The sequence below is a fragment of the Megalops cyprinoides genome, chromosome 17 (genome assembly GCF_013368585.1).
Source record: "Megalops cyprinoides isolate fMegCyp1 chromosome 17, fMegCyp1.pri, whole genome shotgun sequence".
Taxonomy (NCBI): Eukaryota; Metazoa; Chordata; class Actinopteri; order Elopiformes; family Megalopidae; genus Megalops; species Megalops cyprinoides.
The window spans coordinates 14,676,574-14,685,729 of NC_050599.1; the positions used below are offsets into that span (position 1 = coordinate 14,676,574).

At 44.0% G+C, this 9,156-nt stretch overlaps 1 protein-coding gene across 2 annotated transcripts; it reads left to right on the forward strand.

Annotated features, from left to right (window-relative positions):
• The first annotated feature begins 1,335 nt into the window (after nucleotides 1-1,335).
• Nucleotides 1,336-7,068, forward strand: angel2 (angel homolog 2 (Drosophila)). 2 transcript variants are annotated; one of them, XM_036549923.1, is made up of 9 exons: nucleotides 1,336-1,535; nucleotides 2,516-2,994; nucleotides 3,147-3,352; nucleotides 3,872-3,941; nucleotides 4,486-4,907; nucleotides 5,191-5,308; nucleotides 5,468-5,537; nucleotides 6,176-6,339; nucleotides 6,654-7,068. In XM_036549923.1, the coding sequence occupies exons 2-9, from the start codon at nucleotides 2,523-2,525 to the stop codon at nucleotides 6,803-6,805; spliced, it is 1,674 nt and encodes a 557-aa protein (XP_036405816.1). In that variant the 5' UTR covers nucleotides 1,336-1,535; nucleotides 2,516-2,522; the 3' UTR covers nucleotides 6,806-7,068. The 2 variants fall into 2 exon arrangements, with proteins under 2 accessions (XP_036405816.1, XP_036405815.1); XM_036549922.1 differs by lacking the exon at nucleotides 1,336-1,535 and adding an exon at nucleotides 1,959-2,130.
• The last annotated feature ends 2,088 nt before the right edge of the window (nucleotides 7,069-9,156 follow it).

Below are 9,156 nucleotides of genomic sequence, written 5' to 3' on the forward strand. Positions count from 1 at the left end.
ATTATTATATTTATTTTAAAAAGAAGGCTACCAAACATAAAACGTGTGCTTATTTTTTACGCTTAATTCAGCCCCTCCTGTTGATTTGGTGGTTCCTTTTATTGATATTTTCCACACATCCTGCTGCCAATAGTCTTGGTAATGGATTAACTCTCATATGGAGGACACTGTAACTAGCATTCTACCCAGCCCTCTCCTAATCACCTGGATTGATGAAGTTTAGTGAACTGTTTTTATCTCTGGTCCTTACATTGTTTACCAATTGTGAAATTTCAGCTTTTAAGGATCAGGTTTATATTCCTGTTTTGTGTTCTTCATTCTTTGTATGGTATTTTGGCCCAAATAGGGTCCTCTGATGAACAAATTAATACCTAAATGATATAAAATAAATGCAACATAGAAACATATGGGTTCAGTCTATATGAAACAGATCCCCTCTTAAAAGCCCACATATATCTACCATATTTCACTCCACAAGGCATCTGGAAGCATCTGACAAAACTTTCAATACCCCATCCACAAAGAGCCCATTGAAATGCATCATGTGGCTTAAAAATTCTCTAAGCAGAGGCGGAGCTCATTGTTTGCATCATTAAAGACTCAGTCCTCTACAGGGTGGCCCACAATATCATCAAGTGGCTGAAGCCTTTACACCTACCACTTGTATTGGGTTCATATTTGGGTATACTTTGGCATAACCAGTGTTGGCAGGTGACTGGTGTAGGAGGAGATCTATACTACACTGAATCAACTTTTTTTGCAAGTAATGAGAAAGAGTGACATTAATATATACTGTCACACTAAGAAATATTGTCTTGCAGGGAGTTCTACTGTGTTATGAATCTGCCCTTTAGAGGAGCTGAAGTGAAGAACCTGGCATTCTTTTTTAGTCAAGAAAAGAAATGCTAAGCCTAAATGTCAAATTATGAATCATGACACGCATTGTTATATAAGTTAATGCAAGAAAATATCTTGTACCGCAGCTGCTGTTGTTGGAACAATTGTTTTGTTGTTTCTGGGGGAAAAAGAAAGAAAATGAAAACTGATCTGACCTTGTAATGGCCTTCTGAATATTTAAAATAGCTGCATAAATATAAATGTTTACTATTTAAAGTTGAAAGAGGAGATCCAACGTGGCCATCAGCAAGGCATGTCAGTGTACATAGTTGTTAAAACTTAATTTATCCACTAAAAAGAAACAATGGAGGCACGTTTCCCCTCGCTTTGATTCTGCAATATGTGCCTGCGGTATTCTCCCTAGCTGCTGCACTACTTCGTCCATTGGACTGACATGGCATGATGCATCCAGGTCCACATTAGCTAGAAGGACGCTGTTGAACTAAGCAAGGGGTGTTTTATGTTAAGTGATGGAAATGGCAACAGACGAACGTGGGCTGTAAATCTGGAATAGCGGTAGATATAGCTATAGAATAGCATAGATGCACAAAAATCAGATTTTACTACAAGAGGCGTTAAGATAGCGCTGTTTCGCTAGCAAGCGTGCTTGTTGCTTTATCGAGGGGAACCGTTCGCAGGTAAGTAACATTAGCTAGGCTAGCTAATTGACAAATATTAGCCAGTACGCAAATTTAAATATAGACAACTGCGGTCTACAGCTGTTTATCTATGACTTAAAATATACCAAACACACTCAGTTATGTCGCTTACGTGTTAGTTGCCAAACAAGTTAGCAATATTGTTTGAGACACAAAGTGTAGCTAATCTAGCTAATCGTTTTGTCGTTGGCAAGAGGTTGCCCTTTCTCATATTGTTTAACCTTTGTCAGACACCGTAGAGGTTTCGTTTGTTCCGTCTGCGAGTGTAGTCTATGAAGTTTAATTTTCACGTTCGAGTACTTAGCAACAAGATCAGGCAAGACTACATTTCCCAGTTCTACTTTTAACCGTCGAAATTGCACCAAATAGTGGGTGGGTGACGTCATAATTGAAGGACTAATCGCTAGTGCGGCCTATGGGAAGGGGCGTTTAAAAATAAATTTTGAGAACTCACAAAAGTTATAATGGGTGTCAGTTTGTCGAAAACTGGAGACGAAGAAAACGTGGTTTTATATTGGTTTATTTAAATGTATCGAAGTCCTAACTGCAATAATGTGTATCCTTATACACCCTAGTAAGTACTTCGCTGTGTTTTGGTGTAGGGATAGGGTTTGCCTCTGGTCCTTGAGTTGTCGAGTTAGCTCGTTACTAGCTTGCTGCAGAGATTTTGGCAAGTTATAGAGTGCGCTGCGTTTCAAATTGTTCACCAGCTAGGTAGTTTGATTACGATATGCAGTTTTCTTGTTAGTGCCTTTTAAACTGGGCGATTTTGGTTGGATAACTGAGGCATGGGATTTTAAAAAAAACGTTAGCCGACCGGCTAGCTGGCTGGCTGGCTAGCTAGCCAGCCAACCTACTTTCCTAACATAGGTAGTTAATTTAGCTAGGTATCTGTTGTGTGAGTGGACAGTGTGGTCAAATGATTACCTAATTCGCCACTGAACGTCATCTCTTCACAGCCGCCCCATGTTTACCCGGCACTTGAACGCCGTGGGCTCTAGCTGGTTCCCCCCAACACAGGCATTGCTGGGCAGGTGGAGGAGTCCATACCCGCTCCATCCCTCATGGTGGAGGGAGCAACCCCCGTGGCATCTGCAGTCATACTCCAGTAGGCACTCGCTGGCCAACCTCAAAACTGTCGCTCCGCGTAGTGGATGGTGGCGACAGGCCATCCCAGGGCTCACCAACGGGTATCAGAGGGGTCTCCACCTTTCCTGCGGACTCATGGATAGTGCAGACAGGGAACCTCCGCACAAAAGAAGGAGAAGTCCGGGCGAGGGGAGAACCGAGCAGAAGTCTTGGCATGCGCCCGACCGGTCGTCCTCTCGACAGACACAAAGCTCGAAAGGGAGCCCAGACAGCAGGCTTTGGAACGGTCCTCCACATCCTGCATCTCCAGGGAAAATTACAAGTCCCAGGAAGACACAACGACCCACAGGTACTGCTACACAGTCAGCTGCATGTAGAGGAACAGGTGGAAGTTGGGGGCCAATTGACTCTATTGCATCTATTCCCAGAGGGTTTTTTAACAAAAACTCAAACAACCAGGTTGTAAAGCTTATAATAGTGTGCTTCTTTGTGTTTTTGCAGAAATAAAGAGACAATGGGAGGATTTTTCTCATCTATACAAACACAGAGATCAGCCCTTTGACTTTTCTGTGATGTCATACAACATCCTGGCTCAGGATCTCCTGCAAAACAATGCTTACCTGTACAAACACTGCCAATCTTCTGTGTTGGATTGGAATCACAGGTTCCCGAATATCCTCAAGGAACTGGAGCAGCATGACGCAGATGTAAGTGAACCCAGGCCTATTTGACATATCTGGTGATGCACCTCTCCTCATTTGCATTGGACTTCTTTTGGGTGAGCTACTGAGGCCAGAGAGACAACTCGCTGTCCTGAATGAAGATTGTGTTTTGTCCATAAGGGCCTTTGCGTTGTAGATGAAGGTACTGCAGATGTATGTGTTGTTCCTGTTTGGTGAGAGCAGGCATAGCACAGCCAGCCTATTGGTGTTCTCAACCTTCATAGCGAGTCCACAGGCTGTTGTGAGGTAGAGCCGCGTATGTCTCTGGTGTTCTTGTTTTGTAGTGTGCATTACCAGTTTTAGTAGGGACTGATATTAATTGCTCATCCTGTTTTACACAAGTGTTGTTCGTATGTCTCCCATCTCACATGTGATTTATTGCTACCTACGTAGTGTTTAGTTCTGGTGAGCCATTTAACAGTATGTCATGTCATCCAGCTTCAAAACCAGATATTCCTTTGTGCTAGACTCACTGCCCAGCTCTGTAAAACTTTGTCTCCTTAGATATTGTGTCTACAAGAAGTGCAAGAGGACCACTATCAAAAACAGCTCAAACCCAGTCTAGAGTCTTTAGGTACTGAAGAGAGTGTTTCTTTTTATTTTTTAGTTTACATGTGCTTCTTACAGGATTCATACAGCATTTTGACAAAAATAATTTGGTTCACACCTTTTTTATGATTTGTATTTATTGCACCATAACAGAGAAAACATTCAACTGTTTGTTGTGAAAAATAGGTTTTACCTGTTGTAAAGTCAGTTGAAGCTCCCCATGAAAGTATTGTGGTAATTATACCTTTAAAGTCCTTTGAATATAATCGCCACCTAAAGACGGACATAATTGTTTATGTCAGACTACATTGGAATGCAAGGTGTTCACATCTGTTTCAAAGTTGTGCGATTTCAGTGATTTGTAACAATGTTGATTACAGTGCTGTTTCTACAAACCTCATGTTCTCACTAGGGGGAGCTCTAGGTTCAGCATTTCTGGGAATTAAGTCAGCCACCGAAGAAAGTCTGATTCTCTGTCCTTCGTAAGCTGGTAATGAATTCTTATATCAGTGTGAAGCATGCAATATTTAATGTGTACCCTGATCCTCCTCTCCCCCCTCATCATACAGGGTACCACTGTGAGTACAAAAGGCGGACAGGTAGGAAACCGGATGGCTGTGCGGTTAGCTTCAAGCGGGATCGTTTCTCCTTGATTACCTGTCACCCTGTGGAGTACTTCCGCCGGGGAGTTCCACTTCTGGATCGGGACAACGTGGGCCTGGTACTCTTGCTTCGCCCTGCTGGATCCTCTGACCCTGCACATGGCTTGTGTGTAGCTAACACCCACCTCCTGTACAACCCCCGACGGGGGGACATCAAGCTTACCCAGCTGGCCATGCTGTTGGCGGAGATCAGCCATGTGTCTCGTCTGCAGGACGGCAGCAGCTGTCCCGTCATCCTCTGTGGGGACTTCAACTCTGTCCCCTGGTCCCCCCTCTACAGCTTCATCAGGGAGAACAGGCTGGAGTACGAGGGAATGCCCATCGGCAAGGTGCGTGCTCTGTTTGTCCCTTCCAGGATCCCATCATACAGGTCTTGGAACTGCAAGTGAACTTGATGGCAAAAGCCAACATTTCAGTCCCCGCAGGGAGAGAGTGCATTCTGGGAAAATAGAGGGCTCTCTGAACCAAAGTGAGCATTTAACATCTGTGTGTTTAGATGTACAGGCCTTTAGCATGGTTGGCAGATGATGCTTCGTGGTTGTGTTTTTATAATTTGTCTTGTGACAAATTCCTAAAAGTTCCAAAAAAGAGTCGTGGTTGCTCTGATTGCAGGTGTCTGGTCAAGAGGAGACCCCAAGGGGACAGCGTCTCCTGACCGTACCAATCTGGCCGCAAAGTGTGGGTGTCAGTCAGCAGTGTCAATATGAGCACGTGCCAGGCAGGGCAGCGGGTGAGATACCACCTCTGGGGTACCAGAGCCAGTCATTTACTCCTGTCAGCTTGATACAGCAAACTGTCAAGCACATTGTCAGAAGCCACTTTTGCTTTCCACTGTGGTGCTGGGAAAACACGCTGAAGTGCTTCTACTTTCGCTCCTGTTTTTCCACAGAGGTTAAAGGGACGGCCTTGTGCCCCTCAGAGAGAAACAATGGAGAGGAAGCCTTTGCAGCATTCAGCAAGTAAGTTCTGGTAGACAAACATGATGGAGCTGTGCTGTTAGACTTGATTGTGGAGGTGAACAGGTAAAAACCAGCTCTAGCCAATTGCAGTGAGCTACCATTGCCCAAGGGTCCAGTTTTCACAGAGTCAGAGGTCCTCCAGGAGATTTCTCCATATAAACCCTGCTTTGACTGTGCGCAGCACTATATGCTCAGTGCTAATGCTTTTGAAATGGTAGAGCGTGTGCCTGTCAGACTGTAAATTGTTTTGATCCGTGTCTGTGATCCCACAGCTGGGAACTCTATTCCCTCTCATTCTTCTGTCAGCTGCCCTCCCCAGTGGGAGACGCGCGCTGACAGGGCGGCAGTCTCTTGCAATGTTAATGTGAAGAGAGTGAGCTGCTTAGAGGCACGGCGGCCTTATGCGATGCCTGCCTTTAATGTGTGTTGCATTTAAAGGAGCACAGACCATGTTAACGGTTATGTGTGGTAAAAACGGCCTGCAATCTGTATGAAGCGTAATGTGTTGAAATGTGTAATGAACGTGAATCCTATGAAATCCAACTGTAATGAAGCTGATCCTTACAATATCCATTTGTGTTGAAGCTAATTGTTGTGAAATCCATGTGTAATGAAGCTGAATGTTCTGATCGTTTCAACATGTCCAGAGCCAGCATTGTACACAGCTTAAGGCTCACCTCAGCCTACTCCCACCGCCTGAAGGCCAATGGGAGGCCGGAGATCACCACATGCCACTCCAAGACCGCCATCACTGTAGACTACATCTTCTACTCAGCAGCACAGGGAGATGTAGGGCAGCCAGGTAAACGGCACACGGGCACACTCCCAGACTGCATGCTCTGACCGCACAGGCAGCTATGCGGAATCTGCCTCCGAGTTCATCTCTGCAGACCATTAGATTAACTGGGGCTTGCAGTCTCAATCAATAAGCCTTTCCAGCTATTAAGAGCCACATTGACCGTCCTATAGCAGCTTCTCATGTGACAGTCTGAACTACAGAAGAACCATGTGCATGTCAATACGTGCCTTGCGTGTTCTGCACTGCAGTGATACTGTTGAGTGGAGAATTGAGTGAGAGCAGGAGTAGGTGACCATGGTGTGCTCTGTCCCCCCCAGAATGCAGTGCTGCTCCTGAGGCGGGGCTCCAGCTGCTGGCCAGACTAGCGCTCGTGGACGAGAGGGACATGTGGACGGCCAACGGTCTGCCCAATGAGCACAACTCCTCTGACCATCTCCCCTTGTTGGTCCGCTTCCGCCTGCAGCCCTGACCTCATCTGGACCCGCCTCCTCAAACCAGCAGAGCGTGGACTGACACCAGCACAGATTATAGCACGGGACTCTGAGTTCCTGTCCCCTTGTTCTGCAGCACTGCAGCCCAGTGGAGTATGTTTACACTGTAATATGAGGAAGTTGCTAAACCGCTACAAAGACAGGAGAGTAATGGAGGAAAATGGACTTCCATGTCAATTATGTTTTTAAAGTCTGTCTTCACTGGATAGACTTGAGTGTTCTTCACAGGGTGTTTCGTCATTTTGAGACATGCATGGTTATGTATATAATTTGAAGATTTTGAGATTAACATTGGAATATGTCTACATGTACATCTGTGGTAATGTCAAATGGAAATATTCTTTTTAAGAGGCAGGCCACAGTGCATGAGCACCTGCTGGTTTTCTGCTGGCTTTTATCTTTATTGTTTTATACTTGTTTTTCATCATTTTGCATTGGTACAAAAGCGAGAAGTTGCAGACATACAGAAGACATGAAATTTTAAAGGTTTTATAAATATGTTGAATTTGTTTATTGATGTTGCCATCTTGGGAGTTAAGAAAGGATTCCTGTTATTCATGCTTCTGTGTTTTGTAGTGTCAGATCACCAGCGTGTATATGGTGATTTGAAAATGAGTGACATGATCTGTTGAATGTAACCGATCCATTAAAGCGGTTTGTATAAAAAAGAGCTTGATAAGAGTTTTTTGCTGGAGGCAAACTGACAGCAGTGTAACTTTTGCTTTGTTGGTGGCACTCTTGTGCTAAGTCACTAAATGACAACATTCAAGTGTTGGATATAAAATCAGTTTTGGTGTATCATTAGACCAAATCCTGTATTACTAATAACAGTATCATTCCAGATCCAGTTTACAGCTTTTGCTTCATGGTTGAATTACCAGAAACATCATCACTGTGAATCAAGGGTACCAAAAAGTCCCTAAAGTAAAATAAGATTAGGGGTGGGGTTCTGGGGTAGGCTTTGCTTTTCCCATTTTGCTGATGGAGCACATTTTTCCTTTATTTCACCTGGAAACGGGTGCAGGTTCAGAATGCATAACTGACCAAGCATGAAGAGCCCCATAACTCAGTGCAAAAGCAAAAAAAAAAAAAATCTCATTAAGTACACCTATGCGTTTAAGTGAAGAATGGCCTTTGTCAGAGTTTTTGACAGGCAATTTCTTACCAACATGCCTGAGAGTAGTTGTTATTGCCCAGAATTTCTGAGTATTACAGTCGCAGCTCTTTGCAGCTTGTGAACAGCAACACTCGGCAGACAGCCTGTGCTCCAGGCACATATGTTTGGGAAATGTTCCTACACAGGACGTGTGCAATAGCTTTAGCTCACTAAACCACTTAACCATTACATTAGCTGGTGAAACTTCACGCTGTACAGGACCACACTATCTTTAATGTCCAAATCTAAATGACCAACTCTTGTTTTCCTTTATGTTTATCTTTACAGATGGTTGATCTAGAACTGGAGAATCTGCTCATAACTTAAGCCAGCAGTTCCATTAAAGAAAGAAGAGGAAAAAAAACTACAGGTTCAGGTTCAAGTCGCAAACAAATGTTCCTGTGATCTGTTGTCAGCTGTGTTCTTAGGATAGTCAGAGGCTGTGTTGAAAGTACAGTATGCCCATATTGCTTCCAAATTAACTTCACTTGGCTGGCTTAATTTCATGTCCATTGATTGATATTTTGTTTGAAGTCCCTCACTTTTCAGTTTGCTGCCAAGCACTTGTGCATCACCAGCATTCCATGCTGAAATCTTGTTTGGCTGGTAATGCATATCAAAGGCACTGTGATGGTCAAAATCAGGTCAATAAGTGATGTTTAGCTGACAACTATAAACCCTCCCTCTTTTCCTTTCCTAGTTCTGAAAAACTAATCCAACATGAGTTGAGTGTTTGGGGTTTTGCAAAAGTGCCAAGTGCTTCATATAAAGGGTATTATCCTTTGGACACACTGAGCTTTAGTTTCAGTGCAAAAAAAAGCAGGTGGGTTTCCCAGAATTCCCAGCACTAGCACAGAAATGAGAAATGAAGGATTAGTTCTGTAAATCTGCTCTTCCTCTGCCCCTGTGTGTCACGTATTTGCTGCTGTAAGCAGATTAGCGGAGACAGCCACTGTCACAGCTGACTGCAAGATAGGCCTGGAGCTGCAGCGTACGCTCCCGTTTCCTTCACTTTCTTTGCTTCCTCATTGGCCCGGTCCAGGAGTGGCCCTGTGTCTGTCTCAAAATGCATCCCTTTTGTACGGAGGTTCTTTATAGCCGTGGTTAAAAAAGCAGTTAGGCTTACTGAAAAGCATAACATTTTTCCTGATAAAATATCTATACATTTAGCTT